We start from the raw sequence: 24839 nt of genomic DNA, 5'->3' as shown, positions 1-24839 counted from the left end.
GGGGGGGGGGAATTTACTAAAACTGGAGCATGTAAAATCTGGTTCAACTCTGCATATAAGCCAATCAGCTTCCAGGTGTTATTGTCAAAGCCTAATTGAACAAGCTGAAGTTAGAAGCTGATTGGTTACAATGCAAGGCTGCACCAGATTCTCATTGGACTGTGTTTAGTAAATCTCCTCCAGTGAGACTTGCTAACTACACCTGAGGGGTGTCCCCACTGTGAGATTGCATAGTAGCACTCACAGAGTGTTTTGTTGGACATATTTTAAAGGCATCTTGTACCAGGAAAAATATATAGGCTACCATTGCCAACATCGTCATGTCTACATCACGATGATCCCTGGCTTCAGTACTTCCAAAATTACTGAAAGTACTTTAGAAAATATCTGTTTACCTTCTAAAATATTTGTTTATGTCCATTTAGTCTTGGAATTTACCTGGCCATACATCATACAATTTTCTTCTGTAGTTTTTTATTTAGATTTACCAAAGCCATATAATATGAGATCTAACCTAAACACTTTCAAGTCCTACGCAATCAGACGGGTTCCTTTCACTACAAAGTTGAAGGTAAATCTAAAGGAAATTGAATAAGAAAATTGTATAATAAATGGCCAGCCTTAGACAGCTGACTCAGGTTGACGATCCACCTGCTCTCTGCTACAGTTAAAGCAGACCTTCAGTCATTTTTTTATCTTTCTGTCTAATACATTTTCTACCCTTGTTGTTTTAACTTTGGATAGTAAAATGTACCTTGTCTGGTAATTTGCCTAGGCTAATGATATCATGCACAGCTCTCCCTCTCTCTCTCTCTCTCTCTCTCGTGAGAGTTTGCCAGCAAGGGAGAAGGGTTGAGTCATATTAGACAGAGAGCCTCTGTGTAAATCCAGGAAGTGAACAGTCAGTAGCTTCAGTTGCCCACAGTTAAAATGGCTGCAGCCGGACTTAGTGGAGGGAGATTTCTGCAGCATCTTTGGCAAGTACAGAATCACAGTACATATAAAATAATATGCAAAGTGGTTGGAGGGAAGCTTCAGAATGTCAAAGATGTTTTTATTACAAATTATGTGAGCAGACTGCAGTTCCTCTTTAAGTAATACTGCTAGGACACCTCCTTGCTCCCAGCTTGTGATTGGACAACGAGGAAGCAGCAGACCGATGAACTTTGATCACTCAGCTTTCTCCTCCTGCCAGAACATGTTTTTTGCAGCACATTTTCACTGCAGCTAAGTCTAATTAATCCCTTGTACTGTCACCCTCCCCCCCAATCCCACACATTCTTCTTAGTTTTGTTACAATTACACTAGTGGCTGCCACTGCCTTGCCTCTGAAAAATTATCTATGGTCGGGACATTTTTTAGAGGCATATGAAGACTTATCGTCCATTCACTGGCAGGGACAGTACTGGCTGCTGAATGTGACATGACGTGAAAGTGACGTGAAAGTGAAGTCATTTTGCTGCAGGCTCAAAGAATAAAAGTATGTGTACACCCAATCTGCTGCCTTTGCAGATTAAGGAAGGGGGGGGGCAGTTGAGATTAGAGTGGGGGCAGTAAAAACATTGTTCAACCGCATGTTTTTATCATCCCCGACCATAAGTTTAGTTGGTGTCCTTTTAGTTCTACTGTAAGAATGATAATGACCGTTTTAAATACTTAGTTTGCATTTTGCACAAGTTTCATTTTGAAAATGCATTTAATGATTATCTAAATAAAGCATAACTGTATTATTTATATTTTACATGCTACTTGCAGTTTGACTTCAATGTTCACATTTTAGACTTCAATGTTCACATTTTAGGTTTGATTGATTTTTCACCATTGGTATGTTATAAACAGCCAAACTATTTCAGAATTGCACCATTCATTGTTATCTAAAAGCTTTTGCTGTATATAGATTGGTGTAGGTGTTCATTTTCTGCGTCGGCACTGATTAAACAATCTGTTTTTACAGTTATTCTACAGAGTTGTAGCTGACATTGAGCCAGGCGAGGAGCTCTTATTGTTTATGAAGAGCGAAGATTATACTCATGCAACAATGGCTCCTGACATTCATGGTAAGCGCCACTCCATCCTCCATTGTTTAGTGCCCACATGGTGTGACCCGAAGGAAGAAAGTCATCCATTAAGTCAGACACAAAGGATTTGAATTTAGTGGCTTAGTACAAAGAGCAGTGGTAAACAGTTACCCACAGCAACTAATCACTGATTAACCTTATCAGTCTAATGACATTATACACCAAACATGAACTATAATTGGTTTCTGTGGGTTACTACACACTATAGCTCTCTGCACTTATCTTATCAAATAAGGCCCTAGATGCTTAGAGTGACATTGGTCTAAAAAGAAAAAATTCTATCTAAGTATGTATTCTTAACTCAAAATTGTACCTTTTGTTGCTCTCAGCCTCTTCCAAATCTCCAAATTCCTTTTTTTTTCTTTTGCTGCTGTGATCTGGCTTACTGTTAGAAGGTGACTATCTTTGCTCTCTATGGCCCCACTATATGTTGGAACATAGGGAATATGGACTACGGGATGTGTAGTGTGCATAGAGCAGTACATTGTTTGTTCTAAACAATAAGAAGTGCAAGGAAAAGGAGAGGTTTGGGAGCTCATAGAGGACATTACAAGGAGGCAGAAAAATACAATAAGAAACAATTTCCTTTTAAAAATATAGATTACAGGACCATTAAGTAGTGGATATGTATAGATTAATTTTGGAGAATAGGAATATAATCAGTTTCACTTATTTGATTTGTCATTTTATTAATGTATTGAGTGTTTTGTTTGAGGAGTGTTCTTTTGAACTTTTTTGGGCTGTTGTGGGCTCTACATCTGAAACTCTGTAAGATTTCCGTGACTTTGCATTGATGATTTACCTTGTCATACAGAGGAGTGTCAGTATCGTTGCGAAGAGTGTGATCAGCTGTTTGAGTCCATGGCTGAGCTGAACGACCACCAGAAGTTTCCCTGTAGTACGCCCCACTCTGCATTTTCTCTGGTGGAGGATACCTTTCAGCAGAATCTAAATGAAGACAATGACCTCATTGAGATCCAGCACTCCCATGAGTGTAAAGAATGTGATCAAGTCTTTCCAGATATGCAAAGGTCAGATATCATTTTATATACCTAATATAAAATCTTATTTTCTTCAAGCTGGGATACCCTAGGAGAGAATACATTATAATGTGTTCATTAAAAGGAGGTGAGGAAAGGTGTGACCCTTTGTCAGGTTTGTATTGTTTTTTTTTTTGTCCAGATTGGGAGATTTACCCCTCTCTATTTCCTGCTGACCATTGTCATCAAGAAAGAGGGAGTGAGGGAAAAAGCTAAATTTTAGAGCTGCTCCCAGTACAAGAGTTAGGCCACTTTCACACGGCCATTCCGATCAGGTTCACCTGTCAGTTTATCAGATGGACCTGATCAGAAGGTCCATTCATCTTTCTGGACAGGCGCGTCTAAATGGACATGCATACGTTTACACCCACCTACCTCTGGGTCTCATTGGGTTAGCTAAAAAAAACAAGAGGACTGCATTTCCAACCATTTTGGTGGAGAGGATCAAAAGTAAACTGGTGAACACAGACAGCAGAGTCAGTTTTTATCCAGCTGACCATAGAGCAGAGTAGTTTGTGCAGAGTAGACACGGATCACAAAGAGCACCTTGCTGATCGCAACAGAGTCTGTCCTAAAGGAGCCTTAAAGTGGAACCAAACCTAACTTGCAAAAAACTCCAAGCAGGCAGTCCTTTATTGCAGATTGCAGTTTGAAGATACATGCTTTTGCTCCAAGAGATTATGTGATGAGAGTTGCACTCCGTCATAAATCCACTTAATGCTTTATTCCATAAAACATGATGGTTCTATCCATACATAGTGTCTACTCCCAAAAAAACACACTCTACAGACACGTTTCACCTCTAATGGGCTTGCTTACAGAGATAGAACAGGTACCTATTTTTTAAAGAATGCCTGAACATTTTACTTCTTTCATCATAATCCACTAATACAACCAACCTCACTCACTCAAATGCTCATAGAGTTAGTCTCGATTCACACTGGTACGACTTGTCAGGCGACTTGGTCAGCCTGACAAGTCACGCACCGTCGCGTCCCATAGTGTAGTACAAGACCGGTTCTAATAGGAGCGACACAAGTCGCTCTGACTTAGAAAAAGGGTCCTGTACTACTTCGGGGCGACCTGGAGCGACTTGCATAGACATTCATTTTATGAAGTCTGTTCAAGTCGTGCCGAAGTTGTGGTGCACGCGACTTCACAGGTCGCCCCCTAAGTCGGATCGCCGTAGTGTGAACTGACGCTTAACAATGAAGTTGTTCAGTTTTATATATCACACCTTTGTTTTGTTTTATTTTTCCTTAGCCTGGACAAGCACTTACTGTCCCACACAGAGGAGAGGGAGTATAAATGTGACCAGTGCCCCAAAGCCTTTAACTGGAAGTCAAACTTGATTCGCCATCAAATGTCACATGATACTGGAAAGCACTATGAATGTGAGAACTGCTCCAAGGTAATGTGAATTTGTGTTTGGTCTTTTCATTGTACTGTATGATCCAAGCTGGCTGCATAGTTTTCTAAATAACTTCCAAATTATTTTTAACTTCCCTGGACCATAAAACACAGATATGTCTATTTTCATCCTATAATGGAAAGTCTATATGATTAGGCTCTGTATAGATTTATATGCATCAGAGGGAGGGGTTAGGCAGGATGTGAGTAGGCATTCTGATCAATAAAGCTGTACATCAGTGTGCTGTGTGGTCTCTTTTTTCATAACACATGACATGCTGGCTTGTATGAACCTGGGAATTTGTCTGCATACACTATTGGTGAGCTAAAAAAAGGTGGGTCTCAAGCTGGGCAATGTTATTGTGTTGCAAATTTATGTCTACTTCTAAATGTTGAACCATAAGCCTACTGGTACGTTACAGCATTCATAACATTTCTATGTGATCATATTGGTATAATAAGAAACATAAATGACCACCAACTGCATTGGTTTGTTATTCAGAATTCTAAAGTAATTAGAACTAAACTCTGAGATTATTATTTTATTATAAAACAGGATTTATATAGTGCCAACAATTTTTTTTAGTGCTTTACAAAAAAAAAGCATGGGAGGAGGAGGAGGTGATGAATGACCTACACTGAACAAAATTATAAACGCAACACTTATGTTTTTGCTCCCATTTTTCATGAGCTAAACTCAAAGATCTAAGACTTTTTCTATGTATACAAAAGGCCTATTTCTCTCAAATATTGTTCACAAATCTGTCTAAATCTGTGTTAGTAAGCACTTCTCCTTTGCCGAGATAATCCACCCACCTCACAGGTGTGACATATCAAGATGCTGATTAGACAGCATGATTATTGCACAGGTGTGCCTTAGGCTGGCCACAATAAAAGGCCACTATAAAATGTTCAGTTTTATCACACAGCACAATGCCAAAGATGTTGCAAGTTTTGAGGGAGCGTGCAATTGGGATGCTGACTGCAGGAATGTCCACCAGAGCTGTTGCCCGTGAATTGAATGTTCATTTCTCTACCATAAGCCGTCTCTAAAGGGGATTCAAAGAATTTGGCAGTACATCAAACCGGCCTCTCAACTGCAGACCACGTGCAACCACACCAGCCTAGGACCTCCACATCCGGCATCTTCACCTCCAAGATTGTCTGGGAGCAGACACCCGGATAGCTGCTGTAACAATCGGTTTGCATAACCAAAGAGTTTCTGCACAAACTGTCAGAAACTGTCTCAGGGAAGCTCATCTGGATGCTCATCGTCCTCATCAGGATCTCAACCTGACTGCAGTTTGTCGTGGTAACCGACTTGAGTGGGAAAATGCTCACATTCAATGGCGTCTGGCACTTTGGAGAGGTGTTCTCTTCACAGATAAATCCCAGTTTTCTTAGATCTTTGAGTTCAGATCATGAAAAATGGGGGGAAAAACAAGTGTTGTGTTTACAATTTTGTTCAGTATAGATAGCGCAAGATTTCAGGAGGAACCAAGAGGACAATCTGAGTGATATTTGGAAATGAGGTTGTAATGTAGTGGAGGGCAGAATTGTGGTTGGCTTTGTATGTTGTTAGTATTTTGAATTTTATTTGTTGAACGAATGGAAGCCAGGGAAGTGCATGGTAGAGAGGGGCGGTGGCCATTAACCCATCTGTACGGTGGATAAGTATGGTAGCATCATTCATAATAGACTGAGATAAGCAAAACATTGTCTAAATAAAAGACTTGTGTATTTTTAATTGAATCTTGGTGTGCTTTGGGTATTTTCTTCTAGGTGTGTGCAGTAATTCAGTGTGAAATGTTGCCTCTGTGCAGGAGCTTCCATTAATAAAAACCTGTCACTGCTGCTCTCTCACCTTGTAAAGGGTGACTGGTCTTGTACCCGCCCCTTCCTGTAGATTTCTACGGACAGGCTGTAATGGGTGGGGCCTGCTGGGTCCCTCCTACAGCTCTGTTTTCTGTATAAGTTTTGTGCAGCACAATAATGATATCACAACTACTTTTGCAATGTAATAACTGGCTTTAGAAAGACATTTGATGCATGCAAAGTGTAATTATATTTTGTGGCAATATTTACATAAAGGTTTTTGTGCCTACAGTTCTGTTTTAAAATGAATTACTATTGTAAAGATGAGACATCATTATTCTTTTTACAGAAGACCTGACTAATGTGTACTCATTTCCTAGCAGGTTTTCACGGATCCCAGCAACCTCCAAAGGCACATACGGTCCCAGCATGTTGGTGCTCGGGCTCATGCCTGTTCAGAGTGTGGTAAAACTTTTGCAACTTCATCAGGTCTTAAGCAACACAAGCACATCCACAGTAGTGTAAAGCCCTTTGTATGTAAGTAACATTTTTTTTTTTTTATTGTTTTTTCCTTTAAACTTTGTTTTTGTTTTTATTTTTGCTTCAAGACATTAACAAATAGGAAGCAAAGGATGGGAACATCCTGTAGGAACAGCCCTCAGGACTCAGAAGCCTGTATACCTGAGATAGTCATTGTGCTGACTGTAAAGAGCCAATACAGTGAAGAATTTAACACATTCCAATTAACTTAATTTAGAAGACCTTTCTTTAATTTAACCAGTTTGCAGCTATACAAAGAATGCTAGCCATATCCAAGCCCATTCTTTGTGAGCTTTCAGGATTAGATTTATTGGAATTGAACAAATGACCTGTAAGTGAATTAACAATAGCTTATTATGCTATAATTTTGTATGAGTCAAATTATTGAAGGTATTTAGTAATAGTTTTAAATCCTTTGTGTTTTCAGCATTAGTATATTCCTTTTAGACTGCCTATTGGTTTCTGTACACTTAATTATCAAACAATTGTATGCATCGATAATAAACTAAAATTACCTCTGCAAAAGACTCTTTTCTGTTATGCTGGTAAATAATTATGCAGACATTCACTGTTTTTTTGCAAAATGTAATTTTGCTGTGCAAAAAGCTATAATTATCATCCTTGGCTATTGAGTATCAAAAACTGTTTCCTGTATAGACTTTTGTAACCTGTCCCCATACACTGACATATTAGGTCCCTTTCACACGATCGGACCAATCAGGTTCACTTGTCTGTTTTTTATGAGGACCTGATTGGGCCACCCAATCTCTTCTATGGGGAGGCGGATGTCAGTGGAAATCTGGCATCCGATCCAACAAAACAGACACATGGCGATACGTTCACCATCTGTCCAGCGGGTCGGATCGAATGGGATAGGGGGAAACGGACTAGCTGTCCATTTTTATCTGATCTCCCTATAGAGGAGAACGGGACTCTGATAGGACTTTCTCTGCACAGTGAGCAAAGGGGGACCTGTCAGTGGGAATAAACTGGGCCATTCCAGCTGAGCGAGCGCAGTCCATGAAAATGGACCGGCTCGCGTGAAAGGGGCTTTAGAGGAAAAGAATAACAAAGTACTATTTACTACTGGGAGATGTAAAATAGAAAATATTGTTCTGTTTTAATAATTGCTAAAATAACTGTTTTGCTTAGACTTTGCTGGACAGATATTTGAAATCTGCTGGTTGTATTGTGAACTATTAAGTGGATCTGTTGGGCCACTACCTAATTCTCTAAGTGAGTGCAGTGCAGGCTCCAGACTCTAACCCACATAAATCGGGTCTACGAGTGCATGGGTTAAAATCTGGATCTAGATTTTTTTTTGAGTGTGCAGGGAACTGTATGATATTCCCCATCAACTGAAATTGAATATACCTACAGTCCAGAGGAGCAGCTGTAGAGAGGCGATCACACTACAAAGCTAATGAATTTATTAAGTGAGGAAAAACTATGATTCATAACCACCCACTCAATGTAGATATCCCTGATTCATTACAAATTTGGGTTCAGATGAGCTGATTCACTCAGCTATATCTAACAATTCAATGTATAGCCTTATTCAGTTGAACTATTCAAAGCACTAAATAGCCATGTGAGTGGGCTCAGGCTTTGCCAGTTTAATGAAACCCCCGGACCATGCTTTTATTCATTACAAGTCCAGCTCATGTCATACAGAAAGAAAAGTTGCTGATGGTCTTTCTTTTTCAGTCTTGCTGAGACAGTCCCTCTTTTCCTTCCTTACAAGTGGTAGGAGTGCTCTCCAGTACAGTTTTTGTAATCCAAAGGGGCACTGGAAAAGGAGTACCTTTTCCACCAAAGTAGGCACTCTTTGAACTCCAGGCATTTCTAAACAGATTTGCAAAAGGGTCCTCTCTTGAAAGTTAGCACCCAGCAGTAATAGCCAATGATCCTCTCTTGGTGGTCAAAGGTCTACTGATCGTCACAGTCACTTGCCACATGCAGCAGATAAAACACTGGTCCCCATTGCAGGCTCTCAGGATCCAGGTCCCCTCACATTTAGCATTGCTCAGAGAATGATGGCAGCAGCAGTCTTTGATCAGCTCTTTTCTCCTGTGATGCACAGCATTAGATAGCCCCAGCAAGCTCTGGTTACATACCACTCTTACACCTTCACTGAAACCTTGTGGTGCCCTCTCTCAGCTGCTCAGCACAAGGAATGGTTTGCAGCAGCACATGGTCCCAAGAGTGGTTGCCTCCCTGCATTCTGTAGGCTGTTGGCAAAACATAGCTCCCTTTCTCCAGCAGTCCAGTTCACCCTCTCCCTGCTCTGTTACAAAAATTCAATCACTGTCCTCCAGACCAGGCTAAGATAGCTGGCACCTGCACTGGAGACACTCCATAGATGAGCATTGCAAAATCTCCTTTAAGATGGCTGCAGCACTTCTGCATTTAGGAGTATTCAGTTTAACCCTGTACACACTGCAGAAGGATAATGCAACAACAACAACAGAAGACGTTCCACAGCAGTTATCAGCTACAGTCCAGGTTACACTAGCAAGGGTTTATCCCATGTTTGTGTTTATTGCTGTTAGCGGAGACAGGTAGCGTCATAGAATGCAGGCACGTGATTAAGGATTACTTACATGCCATACTCCTCTTTCTGCAGTGGTGCTGTAGCAAGGGAAGCAGTGTTAGCAACTGTTATCAAGTTCATGGCCCAAGTTGTTTATGGCCAAAAGGTACCCTGCTTTGAGACAGATTAATGAAATTTTGTCTCTTGCTTTTGTTTTTCTGAACTCAAAGTAGGCGTAAACTTCTGGCATAAATGAACAAAACATATCCATACAAAGTATGCCCTTTGTCTCATTTCAATGCCCTGAAAATGATTTCAGTCTGCTGAAAATTTTGTCAGACCTTGTTGACTCCAAGATGTTGAGGGGTGCAGGGGAGAGGAACTTCAGCAAACAACCTGTGATTGACAGCCTCATCTGTGCATGTTTCCCTATGAGATTGTGTGGAGGTGGTTGTGTCCCCTCACTAAACTCAGGTCTTAGATTACACTCAGATCTCTTTTCTGAGCTTTGCAGTGTGTGACATCAGATTCCCTGCCCCCTGCCTATGGAAGTTGAGAAAAGCTGTATAAGTTCTAGACTATAATTGGATGGAGTGAAAAAAGGGCAGCTGATAAACAGGCACACATTATGTAGGAGGTTTTGTTTTATCTGTGTGTATCACCTGAAGCTAATTACTTCACTGGGTATGTGTAAGAGTTTACAACCCCCCTAATAGACTTCTCCTTTAAGTCTGTCAACGTTATGCCTAAAATGATTGAAGACTGCAACATTGATGGGTGTTATAATCACCCTTCCTTCCTAGGGGTTCCTATGATGACTCCATGTCCAAGAAGTGGCTTGACATATACTGGATGAGCCTTGCATGCTGAATACTTAATAAAGCACTTTTGTGCTTCAAATCGTTCATGTTACATGTTCTGGGATGTTCCAAACATCCCAGTAATTCCATCCTTTCTTCCTGTGATTACATAATTTGGAATGTTTCAAAGTTGTGCAGTGAAAGTGTTTTACATGCTAAGGTGCTTCTATCCAAGGGCCACACACAGTGTACAGCACACCAGTCTGTTTATGGCAACTGTCTCTTATTACACTATTCTGTTCAAACATGAGCAAAGGCTCACCGAAACAAAGGTAATTACTCACTGCCTTCACAAACTGTTCAGGTCCTCCAAATAGAAACCACATGCTATAATTGGTTTGGAATATTCAGCAGACTGCTTAATGTGTTTAATAAGCAGAAAATATGCAATTTTGACTGCTATCTTATTCCAGTCTTCCCCAAAAATGACAAATTGAGCACGCTAGATGTTGATAGGATAATGCTCACGGGGGCATTGGATTTGTCTAAGTTGTAGTGGTTGTTGCAAAGTGATGAAAGATGGTAAAGGATGTGATCATGTACGTTCTTCCATCTGAACATCAGTACTGGAGGTGGCGGGACAGATGAAGAGTGTCTATTGTTGGTTAAATTAACTGTATGGAAACTATTAGCCCATCTGGTTTACTTAAAGCCAAATATTATGTACATGGTGATTTCACAGAGACTTGTTCTGTTTTCCAAAACTGCTCAAAGGCCACATTAATGCAGAATCCCTTCTTGTGCAATGTGTGAGGCCAATCACCACAGAGGAATATAATACATTGCCTGTCCCTTCACTCTCTGTGGATTTAATCTTCTTAATTAGTATAATAGCATTTTTACTGTTCCGTCATTAGCAAGTAACCATTAAGGCTTTTTCTTGTATTGTCTCATTAGTCAATGAACAAAATAGACTTCTAAGAAGTGATCATTTTAAAATAAAGGTGGGTCCAATAAATGTAACATTTAAAATAAAGGATAAATGTAACATTTTTATCCTTCATGTGAAAAAAAACATGGTTTTAATCTCTAACATCAGGAGTAATAATTTACTCTGCAATGCATGAACTAGAATGATCCCAAATTCTATTGATTCAGCCAGTCAGTCAGTTCTTAAAGTGTTACTTAACCCTCAACAGGAAAATCAGTGTGTATGTGCAGTAGGGATCGACCGATTATCCGCAAAGCCGATATATCAGGGGCCGATATGCACTTTCCCCGATATCGAAATCGGGCCCTAAGGTTATCGATATTGCCGATATTTCGGGAAAAAGTGCTTGTATCGGAGTGATGCCTCCAGCTAGAGGCATCACCCCGGTACCGGCGTCCATAGCCGACGGTCGGCTGTCAAGTAATGACAACCGATGCGGCTGAGAAGCCGCTCGGCTGTCATTACAAGGACCGGGGAGGGGGGGACGTCTCCCCACTCCTGCCGCCTTCGGCGGCTCACCCGTGTCACCCCTCCCACCGAGAGACTCGGGCAAACAGCCTGCATGGCCGCCAAAGACCCTATCAAAGATGCATATAGCTCTGATCAGGTCTCCATGTAAAACCTGGAAGTGATGTCAGATTCAAAAAAAGGACAGCATTCAAAACAGCCAAACTTGGCGTTTTGAATGCTTTTAAGTGCAGAGGAGGGGTTTGGGGTCTTTTAGACCCCCAGATCTCTCCAAACAGTACCTGTCAAGTGCTAAAAATAAAAAACATTTTTTTTAAATGTACGAAAATATCAGCTGATACAGACATGCATTGGCCAAAATATCGGTATCGGCAACGAAAAACTGATATTGGTCGATCACTAATGTGCAGTAAAGCATACTTGTTATACTCACTGTGGAACTCAAGGGGTTAATTCTCTGCATTGTGTAAAAAGGCCGTTTGATCGTGTCTTCTCTGATCCTTCTGATTCTTCAAGTGTCCCCAAACAGAGATGTCCTGATAGTACAGAGTCTTGGAGTCACTCTGAACATGCTCAGTTTGGTGTTTATTGCTAAAATTTTTATTTTTTTTTTCTTGGGAGAGTGCATGTGATCAGCACAAGGCCAATCAGCACTGTCCATAAAGAGAGTCAGGGGTAATGCAGCCTCATAGGACAATCATGGGAGAATTAAAACTCCACCTACAAGCTTTAACCAGACACTGACAGAAGTCACATGACTGCTATATACTGCTGATGAGAAAAGGTATTTAGCAGTTCATATTTATTAAAATAATTGCATTTCCATGTTCTGTGTACTGTGGGCGACCAGATATAGTGAATGCAGGGTCCTGTGTTTAGTAACACTTTAAAAGCAGAGATGAGCACAAATGACAATTGCTCATTTAATTACGATTTCAAGAATTTGCAGACAGATTTTAAGTAAAGGCAAATTGCAAGTGCAGATGTTGCTGTAATTCTTTGTATTCTTATTGTGATTCTCTATTTATAATATGAGGTGATGCCAGGGTAAATATTTGAAAGATGACAGCAAATGTTCTGGATTGTCAAGGACAAGGGTTTTCCAAGTGCTGGAAGGTTAGCCCTGGTGTGAGTGGAAGTCAGAGACGTGATTACAGTTCATGGGAACCAGCAATGCAGGATGAGATACATTCAATTTGGTTTCCTTCACATGCTTAAAATAGAGCTATTGTCAGTTTGGGCAGCCTGTCTCTAACCCTGCAGAAGGACTCTTACAAATGCCTCGGAATGCTCACTGTTTATAGTTCTGTGTCTTTGATGTGTGAATGATGAGAACATTGTGATCTGTAATACATCCTCTGCAGGTACAAGCAATACTCCCTGTAAATGACACCCACCACTGTAGTTGATTGCTGTAAATAGTCACAATTAAACTATACTGTTAGAAGTGCTTAGTGGTCATTTTTAAACATACACTGCCTGGCCGAACCACCAAAAAAAAAAATGTATGTATATATATATATATATATATATATATATATATATATATATATATTTATATATATATATATAAAACATTATATGCAATTGTTTGTTAAAATAACGCAGTGCCGAATCGCAAAATATGGCCTGGTCATTAAGGGGGAAAATCTTTCGGTCCAGAAGTGGTTAAATAAAAATACAGGATCACCTTATTTACTATAATTCTCTTTTCAAATAAACAAACATATCTTTATAAATAAACACCCTCTGTTCATTTGGCGAATTAACCCTCATGCTGTCCAGTATGCTAATTACGCTTTTTGACAACCTGTTGCTTATTAGGTGCCATTGATTATACTGTATATCTTACCACATGGCTGTTCCCAGTATTTTCTTGCCATGATTGTATCTCTTTTGACTGAATGATGGGCTCTTTTGGATGGGTTGGTGTACTAGAGAAGTATAGATTATTTGCTTGCAAAATTAAGTGCATAGGTACCTCAAATTATTTAGTTAGCTAAGTAGAACTTCTAAAAATTTAGTAAATCAAACCCTTTGAATATCAGATATTTAGACTTAGGGTATGCATACACATTGTTTTTAGCAGCATATTCTAACCAGTTTGGCAATCAATAAATAAACAGTATGTGGTGCAAACTGAAAAAACACCCAGATCAGGCACAAAAGTAAAATGCCCAACCACAAAATGTTATCCTTTGCTCCTGGTTATTTGTATAGATAAGCTTGTTCCAAGTGTTGTTTATATGTAATAAATGAATTATTGATTTTTACAACAGGGGTTTTATATGTGTAATTGAGAGGTTGCACCAGTAAAGTCTCATTCTTTCTATTTTTTAGAGGAGTAGATATAGGGGTAAATGTTGGAAGACAACAAATTTCTGACTCCGTAAAAGTAATGGATAGCATCACCGGGATCTGTAATGTATGGTGTATAAAAAATATTTTGCACTAACTTTCTCGTGCTGCAAGGGCATCAGTAAAAAGGTGTCTATAATAACTGTATACCTGCTTACTATTTGGTGGAGGTAGAAATAGAAGTTCAGCTTTCATGTAGCCAAGTGTAAGTACAGGATCAGCAGCTGATGGTCTCCAGTCCGTAAACTGTGGAGTCTATGCATTTTTCAGTAGCAAGGGACAAGTTTTAGGCAGGTGTCTAGTAATAAAAGTACATAACAGCTAAGTTGTTGTTTTTTTTGTTTTTTTTGGACAGGTGAAGTGTGCCATAAGTCTTACACTCAGTTTTCTAATCTTTGCCGACACAAACGTATGCATGCGGACTGCAGGACTCAAATCAAATGCAAAGACTGTGGACAAATGTTCAGCACGACATCATCACTTAATAAGCACAGACGATTTTGTGAAGGGAAGAATCACTTTGCTGCTGGAGGGTTATTTGGTCAAGGGATTTCACTTCCAGGGGCCCCATCTTTGGACAAAGCTTCTATGATCAATATGAACCATGCAAACGCAGGGCTTGCTGATTACTTTGGTGCTAGCCGGCATACTGCTGGCCTTACATTTCCAACAGCTCCCGGATTCTCTTTTGGTTTCCCTGGTCTTTTCCCCTCAGGTCTATATCATAGGCCTCCTCTAATTCCTGCCAGCTCTCCAGTTAAAGGACTTCCCAGTGTTGACCAGGTAAACAAGAGTCCCCATATGAACAGACCTCAGGTCTTACCAGCAACACAGGACATTTTGAAAGCACTGAGTAAGCACCCATCTCTGTGCGATTCAAAATCCACAGAATACTTAGGAGACAATAATGCTGACCAAAGGCCGCATGACAAAACCAGCGACCAATCAGAGAGCAGTGACCTTGATGATGTCAGCACTCCAAGCGGCAGTGACTTAGAGACCACTTCCGGCTCTGATCTTGAAAGTGATGTTGAAAGTGAAAAGGAAAAAATCAAAGAAAATGGCAAAATATATAAAGAGAAAATGAGCCCACTGCAGAATCTTGCTGCATTAAACAGCAAGAGAGAATACAACAGTCATTCTGTTTTCTCACCATGTTTGGAAGAACAGACTGCTGTGTCTGGAGCTGTGAATGACTCCATAAAAGCTATCGCCTCTATTGCGGAAAAGTATTTTGGATCAACAGGACTTGTAGGCTTACCAGACAAAAAGGGTGGATCTTTACCTTACCCATCTATGTTTCCCCTTCCCTTTTTTCCAGCATTTTCCCAATCAGTATACCCATTTCCAGATAGAGATGTAAGACCTACACCTCTTAAAGTGGAACCAGAATCCCCAAAAGAAATAAAGAAAGTTCAAAAGGTTAATGCAGAGTCACCTTTTGATCTTACCGTGAAGCGTAAAGAGGAAAAGACGGTACCAAATGTGCCCTCAAAGCCACTAACCCCGGTTTCTTCTAGTCCTGATCAGCCTTTGGACTTGAGTATGGGAAGTAGAAGTCGAGCTGTGCCAACAAAACAAGCAGAGCCATCCAGAAAGAATCATATATTTGGAGACAAAAAAGATTGTGATGTAGATCAATCAAAACATTCTGATCACTGTTTGCAACATGCCAGACCTGCACCTTTTTTCATGGATCCTATCTACAGGTAGATTTTAAAAATCTATATAAAACACCATATTTTATCTAAGAAATTCCCTTGTTTGTTAAAACTAAGGAGCAATACAGTTACATATCAGTAGTACATATGATAATGAAAATGATCTGTAGTTTATAAGAATTGCAGTACCAATGACCTATGTTTCATAAAGAATGCATATACCACAGAGCTATAAAATGGTGTAACATGTTTGAACCATATCACTGATATTATATGGCTTACGTGGTGGGAATTGAATACATAAAACCAGTGATTTTTCCAGCAAAGGAGTTAGCAATCCTTATAAAACCATGAAAGGTATTAATTGCAGGAATTGCAATGCCAGCCTTCACTTTAAGATCAATTGGACCCATAGAATGTGGAATTATACTAAGTGTGGTTCAATACATTTTGATCTTGCTACAACAGAGAGACTAAATACAGTTGGGCAATCTGTAAAAACAGTTAAAAAGCTATGAAATAAACTTTCTTTAATTCTCTGTTTACAGATTCAAAAACATTTGAGTGGCATACACTCAAAATCATTAATAGTCATATTCTAAAGGTAGCACTGTTTTTTTTTTTTTCAAGTTGGGCAATTATCTGAGGAAATATACAATTACTTTGTACAACTTCAATAAGTTTATTGAAGTTCAGTAAACCTTTTGACAGGAATTTACACTGATGGCTATCCAACTTGGTATGATGGACTTTTGAAAGGCAGAATAAGTATTTTGTCATTGTTTAGATATAATTTTAATGCTAGAAAACAGTTTTACAAATAAAGTGGAACTTTAATCAGAAAATTAAATCCTGCTAAATCTTTTCAGGCTGGCCCCTTTGCATGTATAGCTATGTAAAGCATTACAAATAAATGCCTATACTGTTTAAAATCCAGTAATACGCTGTCTCACCCTACTCTGCACATGCTCAGTTGCTCTCTATTTTTCGTCACTGTGCCAAAAATGTAGAGGCCGATCTGCTAACAGCCTAAAGATTTACTGCTGTTCAGGGGCTCTGGGCTTCAGCAAAATGGGAGCCTCCGGCGAGAAGAAACAGGAACAATGCTGGAGGCAAGTTATAGCACACACTAATTTTGGTAACATAATTATTAATGTGGAATGTATGTTCCTTGCTAAAAAAACATTTTTTTTATAAAGTTGTTATGGGTACAGTTCCACTTTAAGTCACATCAGAGGATCTAGCAGTTTGTTTTCAAGAGAAATGGTCAATGAGGCCTTTCTCAACTGACATTTACACTGCATACTATATTTTATTCTATATCTTAAACATCTTAATGTATTATCTTTTATGGAAGAAATATTTTGAGTGTTATTTTATAAATAAAACAGGTACATGTTTAAACCAGTACTAGCCCCACCTTTTAAAATGTATCTTATGTTTTAGGGTAGAAAAAAGGAAATTATTAGATCCTCTTGAAATTCTAAAAGAAAAGTACTTAAGGCCTTCTCCTGGATTCCTATTCCATCCACAGGTATGTACATAATGAACATTCAGAATTGCATATACATGCATCATATTGGAAAGAAGTACTGTTATGGCACACATTTTTCAACTTAATAAACACGGTCATAAATATCAATTGACCTAACTGGTGCATTAAAAGCTTTAAATTTTGAAACATTTGCCAACATTAAAGGTGTTCAGCTTTTTTTATGATGTAGTTTCAAGCATCATTTAAGCCATGTGTATGTGATCATCAACTATCTACTTGCCACTGTTTTGGCATACGAGGCATATGATCTATCGGAAAGATAGCTTATATAAAGGCTGACCCCAAACAGTGATTCTTAAAGCATATTCAAAGTCCCGACATAGGTTGTACCTAGCTGATCTGTATGTGCAAAGTGATCACTGTAAACAATACATGTTGGTTGCTGAAGCTGGTAAAATACCAAAAAAGAGAGTTAGAGTTCTGTCAAAGACAGGATACTCCAACAGAATAGTTGCAATTGAAACTCAACACCGAAATAAATGCAAAGTTACTTTTATTGAAAAATTAAGTTTTTAAGTGCAACTATTCTGTTGGAGTATCCTGTCTTTGACAGAACTCTAACTCTCTTTTTTGGCATTTTGACTGCCACAGTTGCTGGAGCTCCCGGTCATAAATGACCGTAAAATAACGTTACTATTATTAGGAAGTACCATCTACATTACCACTCGGTTTTACTAACATGACTTTAGCTTTATTCACAACTCTATCCACTACAGAGGAATTTGCAGCTGCAGTATTTGACACATCCTATATGTCACAACCTATTATAATAGGCAGATTAACTTTATGACAGTGCTTTTCCTTTATAATCAGATATCTGGGTGCTTATTTATTTTAAAATGACTTTTTTTCTCCTTAAAGATCAACTTAACTGTTGAACTTTTTATCATGATGCATATAGAATGGTTAATGAGCTCAAGCGAACTACAAAATAGATGAGATTGTTTTGAAACATGAGCTGCTTGAATCAGCAATGGATCTCCAGCAAATGTTACCTTTATGGATACACAAGACATAACTGCGGAGGTTATGAATAACGTAGAAAGTGACTTACAGCTTCTTTCTAATTAGTATAATGTATTGACATCTCTAGACAGGTGCACTCACTCTTCTCAACAAAGAGGCCTTTCTCCACTAGGGAGTAAATGCATCAGCGGGGATTGTTTGCCAGGAGAAAATGTATTAACCTAATAGTGTGATATTGGAAGACTTTTGCAAGGACAGTTTTAAAAGTGCATTTGGTCCACATCCAAGTATGCACTCATTTACAACTAAAAGAACTGCCTAATATTATTGTGTATCTCGAGATTCCTACACTAACCTCAAAAATGTATTTTGGATGAATTTGAAGTGTTAGCTTTGGTCTACATTTCAGTATCTTAAACACTGCCATCTTTAGGCAGTTTCCTATAAGAGTCTATGGTGCATTCCAACAATATTTTAGAAACTGTTTGGTTTGTATGATTGCATTGCATAGTGTTTTTTGTCCTACTGTAGCATCGTTTTTATTTATGTATTGCCACTTATTTTACTAATCTTAGAAAAACAATTAATAACACTCCAGTATATTACAGAATTTAGGTATATATGAGATCTAATAACATTTTAAGTGTTTTATAAAGGCAATTATGAAAACTAGTTTGAACTAAGTAGCAGAAATACCTATTTATACTAATTAGTCAGAGCCTTGTGACTTTAGCTAAATATCAAAATCTTCAAAGCAATTGCAAAAAAGGAAATGTGTATGATTTTAATTACAGCATATACTTAGTTTTTACACAGCTTAGTGATTCTTAATGGTGCATGAGTTCCAAACTGTGCCCATGGATCAGTTTGTATTTTAATTATAGTTGATTTTTAAAACAGATATATGGGCATTCAGAATTCTTTGAAGCTTCCTTAAATACACAGACTCAATAAGTAATGCAAAGACCATTGTGCTAAATGCAATAACTTTTAGCACCGAGAGCCATTGTCTCATGGTCTGTAGTCAGGCTCGGAGGCCAGTAACTATAGCAGTGAAGCAGCACCCACTGATAAGCAAGACAGGTATACAAGCAGGACACCCTGGCTGATGATACAGGGTCACCTGAGGTGCAGGGTCTAAGTACCAACCAATATTCACCTGATGGTGGAGATGGCTTTTTCTGCGTGTTAGTACCAGGTGGCGGTTCTCAGGATCGCCCCACCAGGAGGTGAGCAAGCTGGGGTCCGGTAGCAGATATAACAGGTAGGGATCAAGCAGAAGCATAGTGAGGAAACAAGTCAAAAGGTCAGTAACAAATGGTTGCAGGTTGGGATTAAGCAAAAGCATAGTCAAGGAACAAGCCAAAGGTTGGTAACGAATAACAGCTAAGATACGTATGAAAGCAGGAGAGACAAAAGCGAGATATTGGCTGGAGGGAGCCTGATAATCTGGCAAACAGGAAGTGAAGAGACACTGCTTAAATCAGGAAGTTTATTGGCGAAGCAAAGAGTTCAAAACAAAATAGATTCAAGACAGTATCATTCAAGGAAATGCCCAGGAAACTGTTCAGCATTCCAGGTGGCTCAGCAAGCAGAGCCATTGACTGACACAGCAGAGGACCTAGGTTCAAGTCCAGGCCCTGACAAATTGGCAATCCTCTTAAATTTTTTGGACTACTTGGAGCATCTATGGGTTACTGGCTGTGGTTGGCACACTATCATTTCTCCTTTCAATAACCTTTTAAAAGTTTGTTGATTGCAATATTGTAAAATGAATTATTATTACATTACAGCATATTACTATACTGCATTTCTATTTGTTGATTTATTTGTATTACTATATTTGATCTGCTTAGACTCGCCACTCTAAAAACTAACCTTTTTTTTTTTCTTAATAATTTTGACAGTTCCCTATGCCTGATCAAAGAACGTGGGTAAGTAATTTAAACGTTTTTGTGACCAATTTGAAACATGTTACTGTATTGCTTGTATGTATAACTTGATATACAGTAGGTATAAATGTTGCTAAAATGCTTAATGACAGTGCTTCTGATTCAGTGCAATGCCATAATATCACATGTGTCCCAAAATAAACTTATTACACAGTAGAATGTCTACAGGATATAGTTTTGAATGGGATAGCCTTCTACAATTATTTCCTGCTGTAAAGATGTATTATTGATATGTTTTAGATTTTACTTAGAAGTTCATTTCAAGTAAATTCCTTTCGGAAAAGCTATAGTATTTATATTATAATCTCAGTACTATACAGACAATCCATCAATTTTTGAGAGAAAGTGACCTTTTTGGTGAACTTTATTTTTTTTCTAAAACATCGCACTAATCATAATTTTAATCATGCATTTTTTTAATAGATATACACAAACACACACACACACATATATATATATATATATATATATATATATATATATATATATATCTATATGAAGACTTTTGAAGATTTTTTTTTCTATTGACAGCATAAATATATGTAATTTGTTTCATGCAACATCAGTTAAAACCATTTTTAAATATTGTCATATCATTTTTACTGATTTATTTTCATGTTAAACAGATGTAAAAGTATTACAAGTTTATCTCCAGCTCTCATTTTTGAGTCATTCATTTGTACAAACAGGGACAGTAGTGAATTCTTAGAGCAAACAACCTAGAACAGACTCCCATCTTCCAGTGCAGGCATGTTTTGTTTAATATTTATGAATGCATAGAACAAAATGTGATGTTCATTACCAAGTAGAAACCTAACCTGAAAAAGTAGTTCACAATTCTCCTCTAGAGTATACTTGAAGATGACAAGTTACTTTGGTGCAACAGTAAGGTTTGCACCAGAAATTATTTTAAAATATTCACCTTTTCTTTTACAGAAACTAAGGGATTGTTTGGGAAACATTTATATATCATGGATGCACTTGGGGGTAAAATATGCAGTTGTAGTTGACCTATGCTATGGAATAAAGTGATATTAGTATTAGTATGCAATGGCTTTTGTTAAGCAATACATGCATAAAGTTTATGTCAAGGCAAAAAATTAAATTAGGTACATACCTGTGCCTTATTTCTGGCTCTGCTACCTGTTGATCTGCCTGATATGCAATTAGCCCCTAAGTTATGATGTCAATTGATGAGTGTTGCCAGACATTCCAGGGTCTTTTTCTAAACTACAGAGCCACTCCCACTTTCAAGTCTCCATAACACATGGGCTAAATATTCTATAGTCCAAGACAAGAAATAGGAGGGCCAAAAAGCCTCTTTGTAATAACATAAGATGTCTGCAGAGGAGAGAGGACGGCTCCAAATTTTTCATCTGTTATTTTTCTCAAACAGATATAACAAAAAGCTTCCAACAGTACATTTATCAGACCAGAAGCTAGCAAATAAGAGTAGTTCATTTTTAGAGTTTACATACACTTTAGGAAATGTAATAAACACATGTGTATATGATCCAGATGCAACTTATTCTCAGTTTTTATTATGGTGGTAGTTTTCAGTTAACGTTTGGTAATATGCCTGGTTAAAAATAGTCATAAAATGTCCTACCACATTAAGACAACCCGATGCTACATTTTGGTAAAGATTGGGCACTTATGAGCTATTTTAGTGGTCCAACCAAAAGTGATTATGATTTTAGAAAAGCTTATTATTGTTGCAAAGTTTTTCCAATTTGCCAAATTTCTGCTGTGCATGTCCAATCCATCCCATTTCTTAACAACATAAGAGGGAAGAAAAGAGCCCCATCTCTTTTCATAGAGGAAGGAGATGTTACAGAGGATGGGAAGGTGTTTGCTCTTATTTATTGCATCACATCAAATTATTTTTATAAGCAATCCAACATGCAGTTACTGTAACTGTGCAAAAAAACAAAGTGATATTACTGGTATTTTTTAGGTAAAGTCCTTAAAGCAGCATTAAAGCAGACCTTCACCCAAAAATAAAAGTTGCCCTCATAATCTTCCTCCCATCAGCCTGTAAAAAAATCACAGATTTTTTTTCTGGGGAAAAAGTATCCTTTCTTGGTAAGGATGTGTTTCCTAAGAGTCAGCAGCTATAGTAGTTTTAGATGAGGACTTGTATTTTCCTTTACCCGGGTTAAGTACCTCTTTAGGATACTTTCTAAGTGGGTGGATAACAGCTGTGTTTTCAGGGTAATGGTGGACAGGCTGATTATGGGAAGAATAATTTAATACTTAAAAGATATTCAGTGAATAAACACAGCAATGCTATTTTCTAAGTTCAGCGTGATAACAGATATTGTGGGAGACAGCTATGAATATAATTTTCTAATGAGAAATAGTTATTAACTGAATGGATTGTTTTACACACAGGGCACAATTATCTACCACCTCTCAAAGTGCAAGAATTGGAAAAAATGGGTATTCGCCATAAAATCATTTGTATCACCTAAACAATAGCAAAATGTGTTCCTGTTTGTCTTTTACCATCAACCTAATAACAACTATTCAAAAAATATCATGTAAACAAATTTTCTATGAGACGTGTGTTTCTTCTGATGATGGGAAAAAAGTATGGACAAAAACCATACCAGGAAAAGCCGCCTCTTTGCTCCTTCTGCCTACAAACACAGTCCTACCCTCCCAAATGTTTCTAGTTTCAGACTGAGTGGAAAGGATTAATACACCTGTCAGCTTTTTATAGTTGTCAGTTTCCCTGTTGCAGATTTTCCCTCACTTCCTGTTTGGTAAAAAAAAGTGTCACCAGGACAGGAAGTCTCTGATGAGGCCCTGGACCTTAGGGGTTCTAACCTTTCCCCACACTATCCCAAACTAGAAAAAGGTTTTGTCTATAGATATTCTTTAAGTTTGGCCCTAGGCCCATGTATGGTCAGCCACAGAGAAAAGACAGATGGGAAATGTGACTATAACTTTATAATAAGCTGAACATTTTCCTACACATTTCTGTTACACTAACAAATCCAGAGGCCACATAACAAAAACCTAGCTTGACCTGTATGTCTAACAATACATGTTAAGAGTCAGGGATCACACTGACTGAAGTTACAGCATGTGGTTAGTGAATCCAGATTGTTTATCTCAATAGTGCAGAAGATTGAAAAGAATGCTGTACTCTGTTTCAGCAGATAATTAGATACAGAACTCATGCATTTACATGTATCTATGAGCATATATATATATATATATATATATATATATATATATATATATATATATATATATATATATATATATATACATACAGTATATATACATCATATGTATAACTTTATTTCTGTGGTCATATACACACAGCCATGTCTTGTAATTTACCTAAGTGGATGATATTGATTGGAATATATTATCCGTATAATTTGTAACCTAACACCCTTCGTTGTAGAGGAATTTGTTTTAAAATGCTGATTTAATTTTAATGTCCAAAGCTTCTCAGGAAGTGGTTACAATCCCTGGGCATGTTTGAAAATTAACTCTTACAACTTATCATTGGCAAGCCTCTCCTAGCTGCCTGGAAGAATTCCATAACATTTTGAAGGCAAAGCGGCTCATTCTAATAATTACACTCAAAGATTGCATTGCCTCTGTGTATATTACATAGGCGCATGTGAGGTCAGCGTTGTGCTGGCAAGACTAGAGCCAGATCTTATGAAGCTCTTTATATGTAATGTTAGTAATTGAAAATAAAACCAGCCCTGAACATGGCTTGCAGCTATCAATAGATATTACAGTAATGGGCTTTGTGAGCTATTTCCCATGTAAATGGGCTATGATTTTAGAATCTCTCAGAGCACAAAAATGTCAAGTGATTTAAAACCTCTAGATAATGAAACTGAGTAGAGTATTAAATGGATATAAATAAAAGATATTTATTATCTTTAGTGAAGTACTTATTGTTCCTAACCATAATATGTGCTATTTTAACCTCTGCGCTTTTTTTCGTCATTGCTAATCAGCCTAAAGGGCAAAGGTCATTTTTCATTCACAAAACATTTTCCCATTATACCTATCCAAATACTGAATTGATTTCTTACCCAGAGCAGTCAGACTAGATTATAAGCTCTGGAATTCGGAATGCGTGTGATAAAAAATTGATTTTTAATAAATAAAAAAATAGAAGGATAAAAAAGCTGAAAATGCTAATTCTCCAGATGCTTGGGTTAGATAATGGCATTGCTCTGCTGGGATGGAATTACCTGCTATGGGATCAGCAGTAACATTACAGAGCTGTCTGCCCTATGATCAGTAGGTGTCAAGATCCTTCATGTTGACAAATGTGCTGTCCATAAGCATCTGTGGAGAATGTATTAGCAGCAGCATGATTATGAATCAAACCTATGTGAGCCTGCAACCCTCGCTGCATCCTAGGCCTGTTGTATTTGCTGTATGACAAGTAAATGCATCTTGACTTGCCTTGGAGATTTTTTCCCTCGCTCTGTATTTGAAAGACACACAGCAAATTGGGAATGGTATTCTGTATGCTGCAATTTGTAACTACCATTAAAAGCTCTAAGCATGGAATGGCAGGGCAAGGCTGAATGTCACAGGGAAAACAGAGAATATTATACATAAAAACAGAATAAAGCCTAAGGCATTGCCAGTAGATAGTAAAATATTTGCAGTTCTCTAAGCTTGT

The 24839-nt window shown here is 38.1% G+C and overlaps 1 protein-coding gene across 5 annotated transcripts in view; it reads left to right on the top strand.

Moving 5' to 3' along the window:
• Nucleotides 1-24839, top strand: part of MECOM (MDS1 and EVI1 complex locus) — a 759445-nt gene that overhangs the window by 712871 nt on the left and 21735 nt on the right. For 2 of the 5 annotated variants that reach the window (XM_082249189.1, XM_082249193.1), the window contains 8 exons: nt 1955-2057; nt 2893-3109; nt 4382-4529; nt 6724-6880; nt 14389-15742; nt 16705-16806; nt 17141-17228; nt 20123-20149. In XM_082249189.1, coding sequence (XP_082105315.1) covers nt 1955-2057; nt 2893-3109; nt 4382-4529; nt 6724-6880; nt 14389-15742; nt 16705-16806; nt 17141-17228; nt 20123-20149 — 2196 coding nt within the window. The remainder of the gene's footprint in view (nt 1-1954; nt 2058-2892; nt 3110-4381; nt 4530-6723; nt 6881-14388; nt 15743-16704; nt 16807-17140; nt 17229-20122; nt 20150-24839) is intronic. The other 3 variants (XM_082249190.1, XM_082249192.1, XM_082249191.1) reach the window with 3 other exon arrangements.

This window comes from Pelophylax lessonae, assembly GCF_965119305.1.
Source record: "Pelophylax lessonae genome assembly, chromosome: 3".
NCBI classification, from domain to species: Eukaryota; Metazoa; Chordata; class Amphibia; order Anura; family Ranidae; genus Pelophylax; species Pelophylax lessonae.
The sequence above is the reverse complement of the archived record's forward strand: the minus strand, read 5'-3'. Positions and strand labels throughout refer to the sequence as shown.